The 24,426-nt window shown below is 42.5% G+C and overlaps 3 protein-coding genes across 4 annotated transcripts; 2 read left to right on the top strand and 1 right to left on the bottom strand.

Moving 5' to 3' along the window:
* The first annotated feature begins 5,489 nt into the window (after window positions 1-5,489).
* LOC131880024 (uncharacterized) lies at window positions 5,490-8,036 on the top strand. 2 transcript variants are annotated; one of them, XM_059226519.1, is made up of 5 exons: window positions 5,490-5,628; window positions 6,412-6,553; window positions 6,684-6,932; window positions 7,002-7,211; window positions 7,291-8,036. In XM_059226519.1, exons 2-5 carry the CDS (start codon window positions 6,413-6,415, stop codon window positions 7,786-7,788), a joined length of 1,098 nt encoding a protein of 365 aa, XP_059082502.1. In that variant the 5' UTR covers window positions 5,490-5,628; window position 6,412; the 3' UTR covers window positions 7,789-8,036. The 2 variants fall into 2 exon arrangements, with proteins under 2 accessions (XP_059082502.1, XP_059082503.1); XM_059226520.1 differs by lacking the exon at window positions 5,490-5,628 and adding an exon at window positions 5,920-6,041.
* Window positions 7,945-24,426, bottom strand: LOC131880022 (uncharacterized; the record flags this gene model as incomplete). Its single annotated transcript, XM_059226518.1, is given in 5 exon segments — window positions 7,945-9,334; window positions 9,400-9,685; window positions 9,770-9,917; window positions 10,436-10,621; window positions 23,100-24,426. Coding segments are annotated over 5 exon segments (3,027 nt in total), but the record flags the coding sequence as incomplete, so codon positions are not given.
* LOC131880026 (uncharacterized) lies at window positions 11,773-12,956 on the top strand. Its single transcript, XM_059226522.1, has 5 exons — window positions 11,773-11,929; window positions 11,993-12,261; window positions 12,324-12,414; window positions 12,551-12,715; window positions 12,776-12,956. Exons 1-5 carry the CDS (start codon window positions 11,881-11,883, stop codon window positions 12,793-12,795), a joined length of 594 nt encoding a protein of 197 aa, XP_059082505.1. The 5' UTR covers window positions 11,773-11,880; the 3' UTR covers window positions 12,796-12,956.

A 24,426-nucleotide genomic window follows, 5' to 3' on the forward strand; every position in this document is an offset into this window, starting at 1 on the left:
CAGGCCTATCTTGAACAAAAGTTGGGTTCCAGAGGATTCTGGTCGAAATTGGTTTGGCCCCCAACAACCCCAATCTGAATCCCCATGATATTAGCATCTGGGGGTATGTGGAGACCAAGGCTTGTGCCACCATACACAGCAATGTGGGCAAGCTGAAGGCATCATTTGGTGAGGCCATGGTCATGGTCTAGCTCATGTTGTTCGCTTTTTCAAAGGAGGAGATAAGTCGCTCCCCAGTAGATATAGGCTGATTTCTCGCAATTCGAATATAGCGAAGGTGTTTGAGAAGATCATGAAGTTCAAATTTGTTGAATTTCTTGATATTCATGAAGTCCTTCCTTCCTCCTTGCCAGCACGGGATCCGAGCACATTTGAGCACGGTTACCCAACTGATTGAGCATATAGAGCGGGTATTGAGGGACTGGCAAGCCATGAATCAGTTGATGTAGTTTATCTCAACTTTGCCAAGGCCTTTGACAAGGTAGATCATGTTCTTTTAATTAAAAGACTCCATGAGATAGGAATCCAAGTTAAGGTTCTCAATTGGATAAGAAGTTTCATTTCTGGTAGGAAGCAATGATTAAGGTTGAGGGATCCCTTAGTGACATACATGATGCAAGTCGGGTGTTCCCCAGGGCTCCATTTTGAGTCCTCTGCCTTTTCATTATCTTCATTGCTCCGCTTCAGAAGCTTGGTAGTAGTAAGGTCAGTATCTCTTCTTATGCTGATGATACAAAAAGGTATTTGGTAGGAATGGTCAGGATTCTGTTTGTCTGTCAAAGGTCCTAGACCAAATTTATTCCTAGGTTGCTGCAAGTAACATGGCACTGAAAGGAATGAAATTCCGCTCTATGACCTTTGGGTTGACGTCATTAGACACTCACCTATTAGATGATGAAGGTAAGGACATTGAGCAGGTCTCATCCATGAAGGATTTAGGTGTAGTCCTCCAAGATAATGGAAGTTCGATGAGCATATCCAGTTGAAAGTTGGTAAGGCTTTTCAAACATAATCACACGTTTAAGTCCAGAGATAGTATCATGATGCTAACTCTGTACAAGTTGATTGTTCAGCCGCATCTTGAATATGCCTCGCCCATTTGGGCTCCAATTAGTTCAGCAGGTTTGCAAAAGCTCGAGCAGGTCTAAAGATGTTTTACTAGGAACATTGAGGATATGAGAGAGCTCTTGAATTGGGAGAGGCTAGAAATGTTGGTATTGTACAGTGTTCAGAGAAGGTACGAATGGTATCTGATGCCGTACGTTTTCAAAAGCATTCATGAAATTTGTCCCAACCCCAGGATTTGGGGTCAATTGTAGTGACTGTAGAGGCTTAACGTTCGTTTTGAGAGCACCTTCAAGCCCTCGAGAATCCAGGCCAGTTAAATCAATGAAGTCCACCTCTCTTCTCGGGCTCCTTCATTGTTCAATTTGCCCGCTTCAAATATGCGTAGGTCGTACAGGGTGTAAAGAAATTAAGGGCCTCCATGGCTGTTTTTCACAACTTTCTCCATGCTCAAAGATTTTTTTTGACATTAAACCACAAACATTCCTTAAGAGAAACTGTTAAGTACCTAGTGACATATTTACAAATGGGCTATCGATATCCTGGAGCGGATGGGTAGCCCTCTGATAAAGTGCCGTCAAAACAATGTCTGAAAATTCAAGTGAGCGCAGTCTGAAGGTCAGAACCAAGGTTAAGGGCATCCTGAAGCGCGTAAAGACAGGGAACGTTTGGTGAGCCTTTCAGTGATCATCCTCAAACGATTTGAGAGTGGAGATCCTCATGCAAATGCTATAAATCCTTTAGAACAGACCCGGCTAATGGCCGAAATCTGGATTTTCAGGACTCAATCTTTAGGTGGGCAAACATCAGAAGGTTACCAATCTCCTTTGGAGTGAATTCGGATCATTCGTGGTATGGTGTTAGGTTTTTCAATAATCCCTTTATTAAAAACTGGAGATTCAATCTGATCAAGTCATTCTTTGAGTTAGGGGTTGGATTTTCAAAAGCGACAAAGAGCGGCCCTTAATTTCTTTCCACCCTGTATGTAGGCATTGATCCAGTAGAAGGATTTTTTTTTTTTTTGCGGACTTCCTTACCGCTACCAGAATTGGAATCCCAGCAGTTCAAGACGAGAAGATTATTTATTATTACTTTACTTTTATTTATATATATTATTTGATCGACCAACGAATTAGAATTGGCTGATCTGGCTAATCCTTGAATATAAGGTTGATCCGGAATTTTAGTCAAAACTTGTCAAGTCTGACTTAAATCTTGCTACTGGATCAACCCCTACATAAACCCTACGAATATTTGAGGGCAGCAAATTGAACAATGAAGGAGCCGAGAAAGAAGAGAGTTGGACTTCATTTTTTACTAGCCTGGATTCTCCAGGGCTTGAAGGTGTCTCTCAAAACGCACGTTAAGCCTCTACGGTCACTAGAATTGACCCTAAATCCTGGGGGTTGGCGACAAAGGCTCATGAATGCTTTTGAAAACGTACAATATCAGATACCTTTCGTACCTTCTCTGAATACTGTACAATCCCAACCTTTCTAACCTCTCCCAATACGAGAGCTCTCTCATATCCTCGATGTTCCTAGTAAAACATCTTTGGACCTGCTCGAGCTTTTGCAAACCTGCTGAACTAATTTCGACTGGCACACTTTAGAGGAATTTCTTTATTTTTCTTGTATGGAGCCAGAATAGTTGGAGCCAGTCAGCCAGCCCAGAAAGCAGCTTGCCTTGGCCTGCTTAGCCCTGCTGAATTTTTCTTCGAATTGTCAACATTAAAATAGTGTTGCATATCCGTGTTTGAAAACAAGATTAGGTTGCTTCAAACGCAACAAATCTAAACCCCACCCTAGTGCTATTTTATGAATAATATTTATCAAAATCATTATTTTATTAGCAAATTTAAATGCAAGCCTTTGCCTTTTCCAAATGCTATTTATAAATGGGGTTTTAAAATGTATTAAAAATAACATCTCTAATTGCAAGCCTTTCAGATCCTAGCGTATTAGCCCTGCCCAAGCCTTTACAACCATAAGCAATGGCTTTTGTTTAAAAAAATCCACGTAAATGTCACTAAAACAGCAAAAAAAATGTCCTTTTTCGACGAAAATCCCGAAATATGTCTTTGAGGCTGAAAAGTGGCAAAATATGTGAAATATGATGTCTTTATGTGATGACATATTTTTTCGCCCTCTAGTTATTAGTTTTCAACAAATCAGTGACCTGGAAAACGATCCCCCAAAAGACATCACTTCACAAGGATGTTCGAAGCTTTCATCTTTAATTTCTGAGCCAAGATCCACGAGGAATCAACTAAATTTGTGTTTCGATTTTTTATTTACTTTTTGGCACTTGACACGCATTGTCCTAAATGGTAGAAAAATAGCATCTTTTTTAAGGTTATACCATCTCATTTTTTTAAAATTTCTATTTGAATGGGTTTTGAATGGTTCAAGAATCACGTAACGTCACAACAAATCATTCAATCAGTAAATCTTAAAACTGGTTTAAGTCACTTAAAAGATAAATCACTGGATGATGCATTTCAGTCATGACTTCAATGTGATTTTGAATTGACCTTGGCAAGCAATCCTTGCAGTCTGCTGTTTGTTCCCATTTTGTTCCCTTAAAAGTAGTGTTTTTCATTTCCGAGAAGTAACAGTAAAAGGATAAATTGGTCTGGATCTTTAATACAGAGCTAAATAAAAATGAGCCACAGAGCAGGAGTTTTACAATTTTTTTGCAATATAGGATGGATTTACTGACTTCAAATTCATTGCTTGATCTTTCTTTTTCCTACCTTTAATCTCACTTTTCATTCGTTCTGGGCACTTAGATATCTTATCTCTTCATTCTGTCTTCCGCTCCATTGGTTCCCCCGTCTCAATCACGTTTTGTCGACTTGTTTTTCCAAGATCTTTTTGGGGATGGCGGTTAATATAAGGGAGGGATATTTTGAGTGATGAAACGCATGGTAAGGGGCATAAAACATAAATATGTTGCAAAAACATGTTGAACCAACAATAAACCAAAATTTGAATCAGACAGAAAATAAATTGTATCAACGCCAACTCTAGAATGTTGGCGCAAAGTACACTTCGGTATTCAACGCAACTTAGTAGCTTTCTTTTTAGCAGGGCCGGCTTGTGATTTGTTCCCTTTTCCAAACAAAGGAATTGACGGAAAACTGTCCTCATTTTTCTCATAGTTAAACGTTACTGCATTCATTTTAAGCGCTACATTTAAAGTTATATCATCCATTAAACATCATCGCTAAAAGTAACACTTTTTTTTCACTTTGATCTTGCTTTAAATCGATCATTTAGTTTTTCACATTTTTTTTCTTTCTTTTTGCTGGGAATTTTGATAACGAAGTTATTTTGCACTTCGTTTTTTTTATATCTGTCTTCTTTGATCTGAATTTATTTGAATTTGACTGATGTAATAGAACTCTACTGGAGTTCTAGAAATCAGGGTTGAAATTTCTGCAGAGTTCGACTTTTCACAACATGTAGATAGACCTTATTTTGTTTTTTTTGGATTGGTTCAAACATGACGCAATTTCGAATAATAGAGCAAGGGCTAGTCTTTGCTTTGTTGGATGAACCTTGCTTTTATTGGCAATTCATACTTTGCTATGGGTTGATGCCAAGTTAAAACATGTCTACATGAATCAATCTAATATTTGTCAACGTGAATAGTATAGCATTCATACCTTTATCATGAGAAATCAATTAATGGTTAAAATAAGCCCAAGGGCATGGGAGGGAGGAGGGGGGGGGGCGTCGAATGTATTTATGTCCTATGGACCAACACTTTAGAATATATGAATACAGGGTTGACTGTGCTAGGAGCACTCTTCTGTGAGGTAGATCTTTTATCTCAAAAATACAAGACCAATGGAGTTGAACATTTGTAAATAGCCACAATTTGGTACGGAAGTAAGGTTACGCATCAGTCACGTTACTGGATCCCGCGTGGATGGGATCAAATGGTAAAACAGTCTTACTTTTGATGAACCACATATCCCCTATGCAGAATGTAGAATCCGTTCAAACATAACTTGACCGTTTGCTCTCAAGTCAAGATCAGAGGCGCCTTCTTTCCATCCACATGACGATGATCCCGTGTTTTGCCAACCCTGCGATTTGCCCCCTGTGGAACAGATGAAGGTGACCTTCAACGTTCCGTCAAGAGCACAAGAGAAGGGTCACCTTTGTGACCAGATTAGAGCACCGACATGGAACTCATGAGGCAAGGACATAATTCATCATCTTCTTTGTTCCGGCAAGTGCTCCTGTCCCTCCAATTATGTAAAACGACGTTCCTCTGCCCCCGTTCAACAAAATTATCGCCATGCGTCAATTATATGCTACCTCTCCTCGTTTCCAAAGCTTTGATTGGGTTTCTTGTAACGAATCTTGCTGGTCACAATGGACCGTTCCTGCTTTTCTCGTGAGCCATTCTTGTGCTCTGTATGCAGTGTGTTCTGCCTGTGCATTACCCTTGCCAGATTGCTAACTAAATACACTCCTCTCAAACATCAGCCATTGTCTGCTGTGAACTGAATCAATCCACTTCTTTGAACTCCTCAGCTTTAACTTGAAAGTGAGTACATCAACTAAGACTGACAGCTTGGTCCTGCATGTTAACATTACTTTGGGTGTAGGATTATGGCTTATGGTTCTTGAAATTGTTCGGTTAATCCATTTGAATCATTGAAATATTGAGGAGTGGCTTGGGAAATATTTTCCTGTTTGAGAGATTGGATATGGTCATTAAGAAGACTTTACTCATTTTGTGCTGACTAGGCCTATAGGACTAGATGTTTAAAAGATAATTTGTAAAGTAGTTGTTATTTTTACTCTTTACTTAAACATACGATTTTGAGATTCTTATTTGCAGGTAATTTTATGTTGCTGACATGATAAAATGCTCAAGCGACGATTGGACAAAGCTACGATCAAAAATTGAAACACAAGCAAAGAAGTTTCGGCGTCGGAAAAATATTTGAAGCCTTGGTAATCCTATTTCATTAATTTATGATACCATTTAGATATATTCTTGTATGTGATCTTGTGTAACGAAGCGTAAAGTTTTGATAATTTTGAACAAATGCCATTTTGAGCTTAAGTACTTGACTTTTGTTAACAGTAAATGCAAAACATGTTACAAGCACTAGTTAAAAAATCACAAGACTTTTGCTCATAAAATATTACGTATTTGCTTGTTCAATCAAAGAACTATTTCACTTTGTTTTAATCTTGACTAATTCTTGCCGATTCACTTTTTTTAGATAACAAAATGCCGAATGTTTCCGTAAAAGAACAGATATATAGCCTTCAATAATGCCGTCATTCATATTTTCAATTATCTTGATTCTTTTTCCAGCATGGGTCTCCAAGGTATCGTTCCTCCCGGTGTCGTCACGGGCGACAATCTTTTGAAGCTCTTCGAGTACTGCCGGGACAATAAGGTGGCTCTGCCCGCCTTTAATTGCACATCGTCATCTACCATCAATGCGGTTTTGCAGGTAAACCATGTCACAATTACGATATATTATTTGTAACCATGCCATAGAAATTGAATTGAAACTTGTGGCGAAACATTCCGCGGCGAAAGTTTAATCTGTGTTCAATTATCCTTGAATTCACTCTTCATAGGCCGCTCGTGACATCAATTCGCCAGTCATCATTCAATTTTCCAATGGTGGAGCCGCTTTCATGGCCGGCAAAGGCATCAAGAATGACGGCCAAAAGGCTGCCATTTTGGGCGCCATTGCCGGGGCTCAACACGTGCGATTGATGGCCAAGCATTACGGTGTGCCCGTGGTTCTCCACTCTGATCATTGCGCCAAGAAACTTTTGCCGTGGTTCGATGGCATGTTGGAAGCTGATGAGGAGTACTTCAAGGTGAGGCTTTTGCACCATACCTTGGCATACCAGGAATTTTGATCATGCTTTTTGTGGCTTCCTTCACAGGCCAACGGCGAGCCCTTGTTCTCCAGCCACATGTTGGACTTGTCCGAGGAGAAGGACGAAGAGAACATCGAAACTTGTGTCAAATACTTTTCTCGCATGGCTGCCATCAAGCAATGGCTAGAAATGGAGATTGGCATCACTGGAGGTGAAGAAGATGGTGTGGACAACACTGGAGTCAAAGCCGACGACCTTTACACGAAGCCTGAACAGGTAGGATTTGTTTCCCATACCAATATGTACGAACCATTCAAAAATACTCAAATTCGTTCTTCCATGTGATTTGAACCAGGTTTGGAACGTGCACAAGGCCTTGAGCGCCATCAGCCCCATGTTCTCGATTGCCGCTGCTTTCGGCAACGTGCATGGAGTGTACAAATCCGGTAATGTGGTGTTGAGCCCCAAGCTCTTGGCTGGTCACCAGGAACACATCAAGGAACAATTGAACTCGCCCCTGGACAAACCCACCTTCCTCGTCATGCACGGGGGTTCGGGCTCCACCAAGGAGGAGATCGAGACCGCCGTGTCCAATGGTGTCATCAAGATGAACGTGGACACCGACACTCAATGGGCCTACTGGGTCGGACTCAAGGAATTCTATGACAAGAACAAGGATTACTTGCAAGGCCAAGTGGGCAACCCTGAAGGCGAGGACAAGCCAAACAAGAAGTTCTACGATCCGCGTGTTTGGGTCAGGGCTGCCGAGGAAGGCATGATGAAGCGGTGCGCGGAATCGTTCAAGTTCTTGAATGCCAATGGATCCTTGGGATCAGATTGGAATCCTCAATAAATGCTTGGGATGGGTATCAGTCAGCTTGAGCACCCCTGGTTCAACTCCTAGCTTGGCCACGCTTGAGAGGTCTGGAGCTTTTCCTCCTCTTCATCTAGTCCTCGAACTTTAACTTTAAGAAAGTAACTACTCACTGCGATTGGTTTTAGAGCCATGTTCGTGCATGAAATTGTGAACATCTATGTTCCCATGTGTTAAATTATTGAGACGTCTATCAAATGGATTCCATAAATGCCCAACGATTTGCATTCGCGTACATTTATTCGCCTCCGAATCAGTGGGAAAATGACAGCCAACAATTGTTCCAAATGCTTACTGGTTTTTTTTTTTTTTTGACTGATGATCAAATGCATTGCAGAGGACCCCACTTGTTTTATTTTGTTCCTAAAGATTGAAGTTGGCAAACTGCCCTAGGCCCGAAAATTCACCTTCACCTATCATCAATCAATTGAACATTGAAAAAATATTACGACGTCGACACTTCCTCAATAACGGTAATACTGCGTTGCTTTTGTACCGGATGACCTTTGGCGGCTCTTGCTACCGAACTCGTGAAGGTTGGAATCTCTTTTGGGACATCTTTGAGTGCTTTGTTCGTTAAAAAAGGCTCCTTTTGACCATTGGAGGAAGAACTGCGATCCGATAACGAAAAGTCCTCGGTACTTTGCCTTCTCAGGGTCCAAAGTCTGGCAAATTTGCCATTGTAGCGAAGGTTTTGAGAAGAAGATGAGGATGAGGACACACTTTTATCTTCCGATTCCTTGGAGAGATTCTGCTCAAACTCGCTGAAGATCAGGTCATTCTCAACCTTGTTGCAAGACGTAATGTTATCGTCAACAACATAGTGTTGCTTCTCGTCATAAACCTGCTCAATCACGTATTCATCGTCAAACTCGTAATCGTCTTCGTACTCATTCTCGTATAGGTCGCGGTCACTGTGGGACTCTCCCGGTGTGAAAGGCCTTTGCAGGTCAGATTCTTCGTCCAAATTGGCCTGGATCTTCTTGTGGCGAATGGTCACACTGCCGTAAGATTGGCGTTGCTTCGAACAATTGTGGCCAATCACGAGAACGAAGCAAGCCAAGAGAGCTAATCCCGATCCAATGAGATTTCCCAAGTAACCGGTTGTACCCTCATTGGCCCACGAGAGCAATGGTATGCCCACTCCAATCGGTAGCGCAGCAACGGCTTGAATCAGGCTCCACGTTTGACCGAAATCCCTGGTCTTGACTCGTTCTTGGATGTAAGTTTTTATGGCATAGGAAAAGACCCCTGGAACTACTCCGTACAAAAGGATCAAAAGACCACGACCCAAGTCGCTACTCTTGAATGTGAGACCATAAAGAACCAGACCGAGAACACAAAGGCTGGTCTGAATCAGATAGATCATTCCGATGAAGCAGTCCTTGGTTCTTCGCAATCCAAGATAGCCACTGAGGACAGTTCCAAAACTCAACCCCAAGCCAAGGAGAATTTGGTCATTTAGAGCGTCTGATTTGATCATTGGGTTCTGGAGCGGATCCTCCTTGGAGTGTTGCAACTGGTTCTGTAACATGGAATTAAATGTTCAGTTGGGTTGGAAAGTCGGATGGTTGGGTTCGGCTCACTCACCAGGTACACCATTGGGTAGAAAATGCCAAAAGAGCCTAGGAAACAGCTCACAAAGATCATTTGGACCGATCGCCTCTTATGGGAGGTAAGTTGGGACCAAGGTAGTGTTTCCCCACCGGACCCATGTCCATTGCGAATGGTGATCCGCCGTTTCTGGCTCTTCAGATGAAGTATAGCCCTTCTTTGAGGGTGATAGAGACTGGCCGAACGGTAGAACAGACCCAGAATGCAGATAGAGGTCATAATGAGGGCCACAAATTGGAGACCAATCCTCCATGAATACAAACTGGAAGAAAGATGAATAAGGGTTATTCAATCTCGGCCCTGACAAACCCACAGTATTGTGTAGACAATAATCTTCGGGGCGTACCTTGACAAATGGTCAATGAGACAACTCATTGCAGACAATCCTAATCCAGGACTAGACAGGTAGACAACCTCAACCAGACTCCGGCGTTTACGGAAGTAGTGTCCTAATATGATGGTTCCACTGTCTCGAATCATGGCCACACCAAGGCCTACAATCAACGGCAATCAGTGGTAATTTCACCTCAATCAATTCTTATTCCTCTCGAAAGACCGCAACACGCAATCAAACCAAGTCAAACATGTTGGAACCATGTGGGGATGTCAATCGATGCTCAGATCTAGTTTTGGTTACTGATGTGGAGTTATTGTGCTTTATCTCTATAGATTTATTGCAGTGCTGGCAGCAATCTCCCATGGATGAATCGCTAATGCAAATTTCAAGCATTTCTTGGAACAAATTAAATGGAGCGCTTGCACTAAACTGATGTAAATTTCATGTTACATGCCATGAACGAAAAAAGTGATTAGCCATCCAATTATGTTACTAGAGACACTAACTTTGCATAAGGTTTCGAAGGACATTGTTAAACAAAATGAAACAATCTGAATTATCGGCCCTTTGTTTGCTGGAGGCTAGGTCACAAAAGCTAAGAAAGCACATTCTGACGGCATTAAATCATTGATCCATTATTTGTGTTCGTGTAGCGTAGGAGGCCAATAGAATTACCTATCACAATGCCGTAGCTGAATAGAAGTTGATGAAACTCTTTGGCAAACGATGTGAAAAGAATCCCCAAGGCCATTACCAATCCACCCACGACCGCCATCAATCGAGTTGAACGGGTTTGGCACAAGGTGACCACGAAAGGAGAGGCCAAAGCCGAAACTGCCAATGATGTCGATGCCAACGCTCCTGAAAAACCAACGGCAGAAACACAAATGATAATAGTAAAAAAAATCGAGGTTATTCCGATCCAAAGCCTGTTTTGGCTGGGAATTTTAAGTGGAGAGGGGAGGGACAGCTCTGCTATCACCCTCTTATGGACCCTCTTTTGGAACGATCTTCATAAAAAGTGTGCAAATTTACATTTATCTTACATTTCGCAAATTGCTTGAAAAAAGACCAACCCCGAAAATGGCAAGCATTCTGCAAATCGAGAACTTCCCCTCCCTTTGAGTTAGGGTGCCAAGAAGAAGGACAACTTTATACGTAGTGGAGTCAAGCAAAGGGATCATTGACTAGTGGGGTTATTACACATGGGACATTGAACCTTTTTTACGAAATAGGTCGACTTTCTTTCAGATTCACACAAAGATCTGCATAACCGAGTTCGGCGAAAATGCAATCCACTGATCTGAAAGACTTTATTAGGAGATTTCACCTCGAAATGAGTCTGTTTGAACGCAAAGATATCTTCGATTATATGCGACAGTGGGTGAAATTGTTTCAGCACTTTTTACAATAAGGTTTTAGACCACCAAAGTTCGACCCACGTTTGGCTTTGATTTTAATCAGCAAAGCCATAGGGAAAGAACGACTGGAATTTGTAACAACCGTGAACTGTATGTTTTAGACTATGTGGGACTAGCTAACAAAATCAATCAAACCTCTCTCTGGAGGATTTTTCTCTTGCAAAACCTCTCGAGTTCAAAACGACGGAGATAATGTTTAGAAACGGAACACTAATTTTTCAAGAAGAACGCTGGAAGAACGGTTTTTAATCTCAAATTAAGAGTAGGAACTGTTTGATTTCTTTTAAATGCAGGCGAGATGGAATTTTTTTTTTGAGAATGTTAATAATGCAATTGCCTTATTTGGAACCGCAAAAGTATTGCGAATAAACCAAATTGTCAAAGTTCTCAATGTTCTTCAAATGAGAAATCTCATATATCATTTTGAACCAAATGTCATCATGACTTACATCGATGAAGATTCAAAGTGGGAAATGACAGGTAGGGCATGGCATGCAAATGATTTACAGATTCATCAAATCCATCGCATTAGCGTTGCCAATGCACATGTGATCTGAATAGTGTGCAATGTTCGTTACGCACCATAGATATATCCTATAAAACTGAAACCATTGCACTTTGAAATCACTTCATCTCTGCCTTTGCTCGCAGCATTACCAGCCAAGTTCAGCTCCTCTTTGTCTTTGTTTGACTTTTACAATGAATTCGATTCTCTTGGTCGCATTTCTCCTATCCTTGGCCAATGCTCGTAAGTAATGGTCCAAACTTGTTCCAATGTCAAAGTTTTCATTGCCTACTTGAAATGTTTCAGGAATCGTCCTGGAAATGGACGCCTCAACGGCTTCCCCGTCCATGGGTGAGCTGCGAGCGCAATTGGACGTCCACAGCTTCGATGAGGAGGAATTGGACGAGACTTGTGATGTTCCAGTCCTAGATTGCGGTCCATCTTCGGGTTCCAATCGGGCTGAAAATCTCAATGTTGCCTTGAGTCCCTATTGCGAACACGAGCTCAAGAGCCCTGGGTTCCAAGAGAGGATCAACTACCCAGCCGGTCAATATTCTTGCCTTTGGTCGTTCCAGGTAAGGTCGACAAAGGTCCTTGTGGCAATGCCCAAGTGTTTGATTTACGACCGCATTTCTAGTCCAACCATCCTTTGGGAGTGATTCGATTGCGAGTGGAGCCCGCTAACTTCAAATTGGCTGGAGATCGATCTGCCGATTGCAGTAACTCGGGTATGTGATTTAAGGGCCTTTCTTTGACCTTGCTAATTCATTTGGTTGATCTAAGTGGGACGAGGAGTATAAACCGGATGGTGTACATGATAACTGGAAAGGTCATAGTTCTAATTCGTGCCTTATCTTGGCCCAGATTCACTCACGATCACTGGGATCGAAGGCGAGGCAGCCAGTGAGACCACTTTGTGCGGAGCCTTAGATGAACCCTTAGACTTTGAGACTAAAGGCAGATCTGTGAGTCTTCGTTTCAATAAAATCAGCAAGGACACAGCACCCGGATTCAAGGTCAAAATCATTGGTAAGTCCCATATGGATAACGTTTCACCGGGCAATTCAATCATTTTCTTTCATCATGTAGCCGACAAGAACTTGTTTTAAAACCCGTCAAAGCCTTTGCAAACAAGACCAATATGAGGAATTAAGGGAACTTTCAAACAATTGGGATGTCTGTGAACATTCCAAACTTCAATATGTTGGTGACGGGTATACTCAATGAGTAATGTAAAAAATATCTGTGCAATAAACATGTACAAAAGCAAGGGTTTGATTTTTTTTTTGTTTCGTATTGTCTACTTTGTGTGCGTAGTTCTTGCTTGCATGGTCGGAAGCGCATCACTTCGTTCCAGATTGTCGTTGTCCACATTAGGGAACAAGAAAAATCCGTTCTGCATTTGAACTTGGCAGCTTTCAAAAGCTGAATAATGATTCCCAAAGAAGATTAAAGCGAAGGTGGCTGAGTGTCGACGAGTAAAAGCGATCCATTCACAACAAAGTTTCCATTGGAAAAAGAAGGCGTTGGAACATTTTTCCCCGTCAAAACAAGAGTGAACCTGGCTGGAACTCAGGAAAAAGGATCAAGGCGAGAACCGCCCACGGAACAATGTCCTACGTTGCACTTTTGAGACCAAGTGCATCCATGCAAAAGCATCGTTCCAGGTGAAGGACAAGATAATTAATATGGCTTCATGCGAAGTGATTGGTAAATCCCTGTCATCTAGAATTGAAGCGTTTCAAGTGCAAAAGCAAGAGATGAACATGGACGCTGGCTGGCCACTTTGCCATGAGGAATTGCTTCACCTGGTGGTGTGATGAGGGATAGCTCATTTAGCTTTGATGGCCAAATGTTCCGTGAGTCCGTGAGTGAGGCCATTTTCCAAGATTTGACTGAATATATAACTAGTGCGGTAAAGTCAGTGATTGACACGTGGCAAAAGCAAAAGTATAAATGAGAGAACACTCGAATCCAAACAATTTAGATACGATGAAGCAACGAACACGGCGCTCTATTGTGGTGTGTCCGAGCTTGGACTAACTGAATCATTCAACGTTTTATTGATTGAAACCTTCAACGGACACCACTACACTACAAAACCCATCAAAAAGTAAATGATTTTGTCCCTAGCAAAAGGATCAGCCTTAAGATTCTGCCGAAGCAGGAAAATTTAGGATTTGATTACTACTTACACTGTCACTCGAAAAGCAAGAGTGAGTTTAATGCGTCAAGTTTCAAAGGCATTTCTCAATCTCAAATATGTGACTCGGTAAAGCAACATTGATCACATGATATTCTCTGAATAAAAAACTTTTTAAGGATAACTAATAATACTCCCACAAGGGGGAACAGCACCATTAAAGCGCGATGAGATTAGGGGGAGAATCATTTTTATTCAACTTATCTTTCCCCTTGTTGGATCCATCCACCCCCTCAACCTTCGGTAACAAAAGAATGTCCCCCATCAATTTGGCTAATAAGTGGCATAACCCAGATAATGTTTGTATGCTGGTTTCAAATACCAAGCGACCATGTCCATTTGACACTGTAACGAGGTCACGAAAAATGTATTATAACACAAAAAAAACTGTTGAGCTCTTTCTTCATGACGATGATTACATGTACGTGGCCTGGACAATTTGAAGTTTCAAGCTTTCTGAAATCAATTTCATATTCGGGAAAGTTCATGAATTCCCACTGTTCTTGTATTGATTAAGTGGGATTCAAGTTGAAAGCAAGAAATGTTTCTTACCAATTTAAAAGGCTTAAGCTGATTCGGAAAATGAGTCAGAATTCTATTTGAGAATGAATACAGAAACCGCCTTTTCAGTGTCTTTTTCCGTTTTAATCCGAAGGTTTGTATGCATTGCAAATTCTAAAATGTATATTCCAGCTTTGAAATCTCCACAAATCAAATAAATGCGCCATCTGAAGTCGGACACAAGAATTCTTACAAGTGCTTGGGGTTGTTGGTCCATCAAATCAAGGATGGGATAAACCGCCGAAAACCGCATTGACGTCATACTTCCGTTTTCAAAGTGCTATATGACATTGCAAACCATATGCAAGAGCCACAACTGGATTTACCGGTAAAGCACATGTTCATGGGAAGACTTGCTTTTTTTCATAACTTATCGCAATGGTGACGTTAGGAAATATAGAGACTTTCAGGAAAATACACTTTCGGACGGATGCCTGTAATACCTGTAGATCCATGTGTGGTTGTTATGCTATGCCTCAAATATACTACCTATAGTTGTTAGATGTCAGTGTTACAAATGCCAACAAATGGTATTTCCATCCTCTAAAAAGGTTTTGGGACTAAAGCTTTCACGAATAAATTACCGACCGACGAGGATAATTGGCCTTTGTTCGCTGGCGGCGATTTCTTCGGAAGAAAGAATCACTTCGCTTGGGATGTATGGAACGAATACTTGGGACCATCCCAAATGGGTCATAATGAACGACGACAACGCCCTCTGACATTTGACCCTCTTTCTTTGAGAGGAAAAAAATGCCAGCCTTTGTATCCTTTGCGCGAAGCATGAAACACGTCAATTTCCAACGTCAACAATTGTCAACCCTAGGATGAGTTCTTGTTTTTGTCACCCGCACTCCAAAGGCTCTTATGAAGATTGGACCTTCAATTAAGGTCAACAACGGTGAGCTCGAGATCCAACCAGATCATTCCAATCTAAAAGCATCTTTCCTAGTGAGACGATGGGTGCTAAAAAAAGGTCAAATGATAAAACATTTCGTTTGAATAATTTAAGACTGACAACGGTTTCCAGTGGACAATGAAACATTGCTGTTTTGCAATTGAGCGTACATACCTACATACTACAACGAAGTACGTACAAAACTAGCTGACAGGAAATTGCCATGACAAAGCTGAATAATCTCTCATTGTCGACAAAACCTTTTTCAACGTGGAATTTTGCGTCTAGAATAACGACATTTGTCGCCTCGGAAAACGAGTGTTCCATAAAACTACCTCCTTTCGTCTATCCTCAGCGAGCAGCTTCTAAATGCAATTACAGATAAGTACGAGCGCCTGGAGCGAGTTTTCCTGACCATTTATCTTAAACGAAATAGGATTCAAGGCAGCCCAAAGAGATCTATTAGGATGCGCGGTCAGATCTTGATTTATCTCCGATTCCAGGAGTGTGAACAAAATCTTTTGGCCTTGATTCTTGTGGGCTCAAAATGGATGTCCACGAAGATCGCATCACAGAAAAGAAGGTGCAAACGAAAACCCTTCAAGGTGCTACCACCTGGAATCATTTGCCCAACAACAAGTTTTTAGGCCTCCTCTCCAGATGACTTGAGCCTCACCAGTGACCTAAACAAACAAGGTTCATTGGGCCGTTCAAATGTGTTGTGTGAAAAGTCGATCTAAGGAATAGATTCGACCTGTTTCTTTCCTGACTTGATGGGAGACAAGAAAGCGCAAACCTTTTGGCAAAATGTCAGAGAAATGGTGCGAAAAGGCGACATCCAAAAGAGAGAAAAACACGTCATTGGCCTTGGTTAACACTGAAGGGGAGCCCCTCCAGTTGATTTCTTTACACCCCGTTCCACGGAACAAAGGCTTAAAATAGAACTCGTGTTGGGAGTAGCCTTATTTGCAGCAGAAAAGGGGGAGTTTTTGTGGATCTCACTGGTTTGTGCCAAACAATTGAACCAAGAGCTATGTTGTAGTGCTCAACATTAAGGAGCTAAAAATCCGGATCAGAGTAACCGGGGGAGGTTTTGACTCAGAGGCTAGGATCGAGTTTGACGTGAAGATACATAGAGATGTATCCGATACAAAGTATTTCGGGACAACAGCAAATCGGACGAGGATTTTTTTCTTCTTACCCTGAGTTGTTTATCTGAGCTAACGAAGAGTACAGAAAAGTACAAACTTTAATGAGAGCGAAAGAAATGAGGTGGGCAAACAAAACAAGCCCTCATGTCATTTCAATTCCGAGTTCGACTCATCACTAGCATTCATTCAACAAGCGCCACTTTGAAATTTCGTGACATCGTCTGTGCTGTAAGTGAAAAGAACAAAAGAAACATTTCACTGCAACGTTAGTCAGCCTTAGTTTGAAGGACAACTGGCCTGATACAAACTCGAAGTATTTCTTTTCGTGTTCGGTGTTAGAATTTGATTTGTTCGAAAGTCTGTTATTTATTATGACAGACATGGATGCAGTGTCTGAGCAGGGTGAGAGGTCATATCCATATTAGTCTACTCTACTTAGTTCCTGGAGAACCTGCGAAAAGTCCTTGGATATACGCATATCACATACTTCTAAAATGCCTGCATGAGGATAAGTATGGTGAACCAGGCCTCATACATGGCCTCCATGGGCAACGGAATCCTGTTGATAGATCAGTTCATGAAGGAATGTGGTTAAATGATGACCCACAAACTTTATCTAAGCTGGACAGGGACCAAGTTTCTCTTTCTTTCCTTTCCTCTTCACCGAGTAATTCGCCAGAAATAGACCTGGGATCATTGGATTTAGAGGGGCATAAAGAAGCCAGTAGGGAAATAGCTGCACGGTCCGTCACCCTGAAATGCTCCCTCCTAACTTGGCCTTTGATGGGGACCATGGATAACACGGAGAGTCATGCAACTCAAGGACTCGCCCCTTCAGCAGGTGTTCCTTACGGCACGCAAGGCCAGGAACCAATTTAGAATCTGCCCTCTTTCGTACGCGTAGATTTGGACCATTGACTATGGTTTATGAACCTCAAGGATTTGGGATTTATAGTGTTAGACCAGGACAGGTAGAAAAGATCCGGTTAAAACGGAAACTTGCACGTACATATATGTACGCACTTGAGATATTTCTCTCAATCCTCCCGTTCTTACGTAATGTGTCTGTCCCAAGAGTCAAATGGATGTTGCCGTCCTTCGTTATGGTCTTGGAGCACGCAAGGCTGTAAGATGGATCGTTTATAGGGCACGAACAACCAGATTTCTCCTGCCAAGACATATTGTTCATGTTGTGTGGGGTTCACCCGAAGAGGAGTTTAAAACAAAAAAAGGACAGACACATTAAGGCCACCGAGATGACGAAGGCTGAGAATTGGGACATGAAACCGGGATGAGTGATCCACCAGACATGGCCTAGAGTGTACGACCACCATGAAATTAGAAAACAAATAGGCATTTTTATTGACCTCGTCACGATGGCCTTCTTTTCGTGGTGGCCATGGCCAAAATGAACCCAAGAGAGCACTTACCCTGATTAATCCAAGACTCAATAAGGTGGCTCGAGAGCGAGATACTGAGAGGTGGGTAGCTACGAGATGTTATCCTGGGTATTCTACTTTAATGAAACACAGAGCTGCTTACAGTTCCTGGAGCAGACCCTGGAACAGACAGATGATATCAAAAGAATATGACTCCGGTGAGGAACCATAAGAGCCGGATGCATTTTAAGTCAGATCAGGTTCCGACCATTTTTCTTCCACCTTTCTCCGTACGCTCTACCACCCTCAAAGAAAGGCCATTTGATTGTGATCCCGGGCGATTTGGCAAAAGTGTTTACGTCTAATGCCCTTCAAGCACTTCCCAATTGGTTCAGTGCACTTTGGCAGCACTTGCAATTATCTTGGGCACAATTCCATTTGACCTGAATGAAATGGAGATAAAAGTGCAGTATTTCTTGGCACGTTATTTAGATTAACCTTGCTCTCAGTTTATGACAGATCATTCAAATACTAACTTGGGTGATGGGTAGTCTGCACACCCGAAAATAAAACTTTCTCAACATTTGATCAGACAAATTAAATGTAAAATAAAAGAAACTGCATTTGGCTTGCTAACAGCTTGCAGAAAAAAAGGTTTCTCTAATAACTTGAATTATTGACTAGTAGAAAATATCCGTAAACAGTGAATGCTGTTCGAAAATGAGGTGTGTAAGGCATGCCATTGGCCACTTGAAAGTCTCTTTGGGTATACATGCACGGGGTCGAGCAAACCAAATGAATAGCTGAGTCAGGTAAATGACACGCGCAGGATTCACTTGATTCTGAAGTGGGACACTTCTGTCCGCTTTTCTGATTGGAAGTCTCATTGTTACATTGACTCGTGAACATTCTCCTTGAAGCCAATTCTTCTCCTTTTCCTCCTCTCATTCACAGGTAATGAATGATATGCAGGTTCCCTAAGCGAATACTTGTTCTGGTAGGGTGTTATAAGATCCGAACAAGGGTTTCTTGAGTAGAAAAACCTGCAAGCTCAGTCTGGTCTTTCACATCATACATGAAGCACATCAAGCACTTTCCTTATAAAAACGATTAATTCCCAACCTATTACCATATTGTGGACCTAATAAAGCGATGTGGAGTGCATGTGAATAAGTCATTGTTAATATCGCATTTTTTGGTATTCGGTTAGGTATTCATTTGCCTCCAATCTTTGTTTAAGGACAATCTTCACTGTGTTCAAAAGCATCCTCTTTTTAGCCGTTCACATCGGAACTGCTGTAAGTAGACATACTTTCTCAAGCTGCACAAATATGGAGAAAAAGAGCTCCATTCCTCGTCTATCCCAATCATTTGTCGAACCGGAACTATCGATTGCTCGAATGAGGGGAGCCCTCCAACGAAGACCTGATATCTGACGAAGCTACTATACGAACCTCTTTGTGTCACCCAGAGGGATACGGCAAGATTTCATCTCATTCAGCAATACTTGGAGAGATACGAACAGAATAGCTGTTTTTGTGCTTCTTTGACCAGCAGAGCATTTCTATTCAAAGCGAGCATTCCTTCATCAAACTTGATCCTTTCATCTCCATAACCATGACAGGACCCGTTCCACCATTCTCCATCGTACCAACTACAAATGCATTCCTCGGACTCGTTTCTCACTGCGGTGTGGTCTTGGTTTTATTCCTTTCCCCCAAAGAGACCCCAAGTAAGACTGTTCCCAACAACTCCCTTGAGTGCTAATGGAACGAGCCTCAGGACCAATTCCCAACTTGGGGAGTGGCCCAAGTCCCATGATGTGGAACAATTGCCGTGGACCAACCTTTCACCTTGGAGAGCACGAGAAAAAAAAGTTTCGAGTTCGGTGGATCCGTTCCGAGAATTGCCTGATTTCTTTGAAAAACGGTCCGATTTCCGGCTTGACCCATGGTTCCAGTTGTCGATTCCCAGGAAGTGGTATGATGCCACCCCCCCACATTCTTAGATTTGCTTTTCAAAGATCCCGTTTGGCCGAAGCGAGTGTCCCAATTCACTCATGCGGAATGGACGAGTCTCCCCACCCCAGATTGAATTGAGAGGTTCTCGGACTTTATGTCTCTGTCAGTTCTTGCCTCTGCGCTCAAAAAGACTTGTCTCATAACTTCTTCAACGAGGGGGGATAGGGGGGGATCGAATAGCTCCTCTCACTCTCTGCCTCACTCTCACATAACGAAAAGAGGCGCACTGAGGGAAACTTCGATTGCGTGTACCGACATCAGTCAATAAATACGAAATTACGGACTACTCAGCCATCATGCCCCGGCCATTCAACGGGATCAAGAACCCCCTTGAATGCATTAACCGAATTCTTCAATCGACCTTTAGGAGCAGCAAGCCGGGTTCCTAGGGGGATAGGCTTCCAGTATAGCGGAACCAGTGGTATCTGGGTCATTTCACAAGGATGGTGGGAAAGGAAGGACCCAGCTCGCACAAAAGGAACGACGAACCCGTGAGCCTCTGCGTACACAAACACCCATTTTCCGGCAAAACCTGACAAATAATGGCATCCCCGTGTTGGTGTATCCACCCGACATACTTGCTCACAATCAGTTCCAACTAATGCTTCTAGTCACGTATTGGAATGAATTTTGGGGGAAGCACTCAAGGGAACAATTTTAATCGAGTGGGAGAAATTTGCGGAGCACGCTTGTATTATGGCAGACGAGAGTCGAACTAAATCTAGGCGTGTATAATTTAATGCCCGACCATGGCTTGCCGATTATAGCATTACAATGCAACCAACCAACTTGTGCTCAGACCCTGTAAGAGGATCCTGCACAATGCTCGGAATTTATTAGAGCTTACGCATAGGCTGATAGGCTGATGTGTATCCGAGTTGCATGCCTAATGCTCCAGTTTCTAGTACATACGTACATACAGCCTTGATGGCTATGCAACATCATACCTACGTCATAAAGGCTCGAAAGTAAATCTAATTGCCAATTGGCGAGAAAAACGAGGTTCCTTTCCATGGGGCCTGAGATGAGCGCTCATCTTTCAAATTGCACCTGGGCTTGGAAACCTTGCCACGGTCCAATAAAGAAGTTTTGAAATGAAAAGGGGGGCTCCAGACGGGTTCCTTGATCCATATTCTGGGACAATATGACCGATAAATCTGTCGGGAATGAGGAAAAAGTTTGGTCCTTACAGTCTGGTGTGTCGGTGATAGGCTGTCGCATAACAATCAGGTGGTTTGACGTGGAAAAGTCACTTTGCGAAAAGGTGGTATTTATGAACATACATACAAAGTCTTTTCAAGCAGATAAACCTTACTAAAAAACGGTTGTGCATTTCAAAAAAAACGGTTGTGCATTTCAAAGAAACTTTTGGAGGGAGCAAACATCTGGGTCATGTGTTCCATCAACATGATGGAACACTTTGACTTCCCCTTTCCTACTTATTCCTTTGGATGCTTCCTTAAAAATATGGAATCTCTAGTTGAACACTTCTAGATAAGCAAACACAACGCATAATAGACGTGGAATATTGTCAATGTTTGTCCTGCAAAGTGTCGCAACAAGCCAAATACTAGATTAACTGGCACAGTTGGAAGTGCTTGTGAAAGACAAGTCCTTTGGGATAAGTTTGTGTCTAGGAGGGTTTGTTCCATCAAGGCTTAAATAAATGTATTGGCTCTTAAGATCGGACAAAATTACTTTCGTTTATGGTCCTTGCTTGGAAGGAGACTCAATAACGTTTTCATTTGCAAATATGAGACCCAATGGGCTTGTTTCACATGGAGAAGAAGCCGAATGTCACTGAGGGAAAAGCAATAAAGGTTCCCATAAAACACATTCATGTTGTGTCATTGTTCACGTAAAATCGTTAAATCTCGAGTAATCTTGTCCTCCAGAGGCCATTTTAATCATCACCCACATCTCCACATGCGGGGAATCGAGGCCGTGTTTCAAAAGGATCCATTCATTCTCACATCATTGTGGCTTCATTAAATTTCATATGCCCGGAAAATCCTTCCCTGAGGGGAATTGCGTTGGCATTGCTTGTTTCCATTTTCCATTGTTCAGCTAATTTGGGAGTCGAAACTCTGTCGGTACATCTTGCTTTTTGGCCAGTGTGAAGACGCATGCATCGAGTCTCTCGATTTGTCTCTCTTTCTCCCTACTCCTGCCTTTCTTTCTCTCCCTCATCATGAAAGCGAATCCGAAATGAGCACCATCGTTCTCGATTGCCCTATATACATACTTAATGTGGACAAGTATGCGGCTCCAAGTGGAGCAAAGGAACACTTGTTCATTCTGGGGATTGAGCTCATTTAAGGCTACAATGGAGTAGCTATCGCCCCTCTATCCAAAGGATGGTCCATAACGTTCGTCATCTGGAGACAATGCCAAATTAGAAATAATGAAGAAGCACCAGGGTCCATTTTTATGGCATCAAAGGAGAGCGGGAAAACATCCGGCTTACAGTTTGCCTTGGATTTCTCGCGCTGTAATCCGAGTCATATATTTCTTTTTATTGCCCTATTACCTGATCTGAGCAAGGGCCTGTCCAAAAAGCACGAAAAAACAAGAACCTGGAATGTCCAAGTTAAAGCCCATTTGATCCATCTTTAGGGGCCAAAAGAAAGCCCAAGCTCAGGCATTTGGTTTTATAATATACATGCAATGAACTCTTCTACTCCTCGTTGAAACTTGGATCAACGGCTTTTTTCAAGTCGGAGAGTGGTTGGAAAAAGATCACCTACGTACTGTGATAAAGTAAGGGTTCCTATTTCCAATATCTATTGAGTGATGCACATGAAAGACCATCACGGTCTATTGTGTTCCATGCTCAATAAAACCCGAACGATAGACCTTATGACGAACCTACTATGATCTATGCTCTCGTGGAGGAGGTACATCTGATCTGGTCTAGTCGAACCGGGTTTTGTTTGCAGCATTTAAACTTAATTAGTTTGTCATCTCGTTGATAGCGGCGCATTCTATGTAAGTAGAATGTAGGATTTCCCCCTCGTTTCGTCTGGACCAAAACAGACCGTTCCTTTCATCACTGTCCTGGATAATTTATGAGGACAGATGGAACAACAGATGAGGGACTGCCTCCCAACCTTTTTGAAGCAAGATGTTCCATCACCTCGGACTAAATAATGCAAGCATTTAACCACGGCATTGCCTCCCCGCTAATGCTGAAGACTTACCCATTTGAATGGGACCAATCGCTCGGTCCTCACCTCCAAATTGTGTCTGGATTAGCTCGGCCAAGGGGTAGGCGAAGCTCCATTGGAAGCCCTGACTCAGGGCTCTGGCCAACGAGGTACACGCCAAGACCACCCAGCCCCAACCACCTTCAGGATAATACCATTGAAAGAGGTGGGCCATTTCCCGTCGACGAAGAATCTTTTCTTCAATGTCTGTATCCGAGTCTTTCATGGGCGGCGGGACCAAGGGCAGCATGGGCTTTTTGTGATTTATCATGGACATCTCGGAGGCAGCACGTAACAGAGGGGGCTTCGTTTTTGATACACTCTCTGGTTGGTTTTGAGTGGGGTGCGGATGTCCAATGGAGAAGGCATGATTCGAATTTGGCATCATAGATGTGGAACTCTGGCAACGTCTCAATTGTGATCGACGAGCTGCAATTCCAGCATTATTCCCTGCGGCCGGTGCATTGGCACTCATGGGAGCCCTTCTGGTTCCATTCTCAATCATCTCTTTTCGCCTTTGGAGTCGCCTCATTCGACATCGTTTTTGCCATTGAGATACGGCATGAGCTGCCACCTTGGGTACCTTTTCTTGGCGAAGTAAGAGGTGGGAATCTTGAGAGAACTCTCCACTGGGCTTAGTGGGGCCCAATTTTGTTTCCCATGCATGGCATAACTTATGTCCATTAGGTTGCTTCTTCCTCTGAGGGGCACTGCTGACCGGGATGGGGAAAAGGGTCTTTTTAGACTCATCAAACACAATGATCCTGTCCACAGACTTCTCATAAAAGACGCCTCCACCATCATTGTAATCCACCACAGCGGCTTGGAAATGTTCCAAGGATGGGGGCTGTTTTGAGTTGATACGTAGAAGCAGAGTGGTTAATTGAGAGGCCGCCATCATTCCCTTGGATGAAGATGGAACAGTTCCAACTTGACTCGGGAGATCGGAGAGAGAGGCTGACTGACGTTTAGAACAGAGGCCTAGGAGGCCCAAGCTTGCCAAAGGCTTTTGGACACTGGGGATAGTTTCGATATTGTCCTTGAGACAAGTACATTGGTTTTGGCTTGTCATGGACCCGTTGCCATTGAGGTCTGAGTAATTGATTGCATTACGTTCAGAAGTTTCGGTCGAGGCTGTGTAATTTCTTTTTTTCCACTCAGTACCAGAAGTGTCCTCCATTGAGGCTGTCTGAGATCTCTCCTCAAGAACTGGCAATTTCATTTCACCGTTCAGCTTGGCAAAACCATTTGGAAGCATTAGCGAGGACGACTTGCTCTCCTGGGATTTGTCTTTGGCACTGATCTTGATTAAACGCATTGA

Source organism: Tigriopus californicus, chromosome 5 (genome assembly GCF_007210705.1).
Source record: "Tigriopus californicus strain San Diego chromosome 5, Tcal_SD_v2.1, whole genome shotgun sequence".
In the NCBI taxonomy this organism is placed as follows: domain Eukaryota; kingdom Metazoa; phylum Arthropoda; class Copepoda; order Harpacticoida; family Harpacticidae; genus Tigriopus; species Tigriopus californicus.

Excerpts from the sequence above, each read along its gene's own strand:
- LOC131880024 (XM_059226519.1), top strand. The coding sequence starts at position 6,413 with ATGGGTCTCCAAGGTATCGTTCCTCCCGGTGTCGTCACGGGCGACAAT. Across the intron at positions 6,554-6,683 it reads CCATCAATGCGGTTTTGCAG|GCCGCTCGTGACATCAATTC; the intron begins GTAAACCATGTC and ends CACTCTTCATAG. Across the intron at positions 6,933-7,001 it reads CTGATGAGGAGTACTTCAAG|GCCAACGGCGAGCCCTTGTT; the intron begins GTGAGGCTTTTG and ends CTTCCTTCACAG.
- LOC131880026 (XM_059226522.1), top strand. The coding sequence starts at position 11,881 with ATGAATTCGATTCTCTTGGTCGCATTTCTCCTATCCTTGGCCAATGCT. Across the intron at positions 12,262-12,323 it reads CTTGCCTTTGGTCGTTCCAG|TCCAACCATCCTTTGGGAGT; the intron begins GTAAGGTCGACA and ends CCGCATTTCTAG. Across the intron at positions 12,415-12,550 it reads TGCCGATTGCAGTAACTCGG|ATTCACTCACGATCACTGGG; the intron begins GTATGTGATTTA and ends ATCTTGGCCCAG.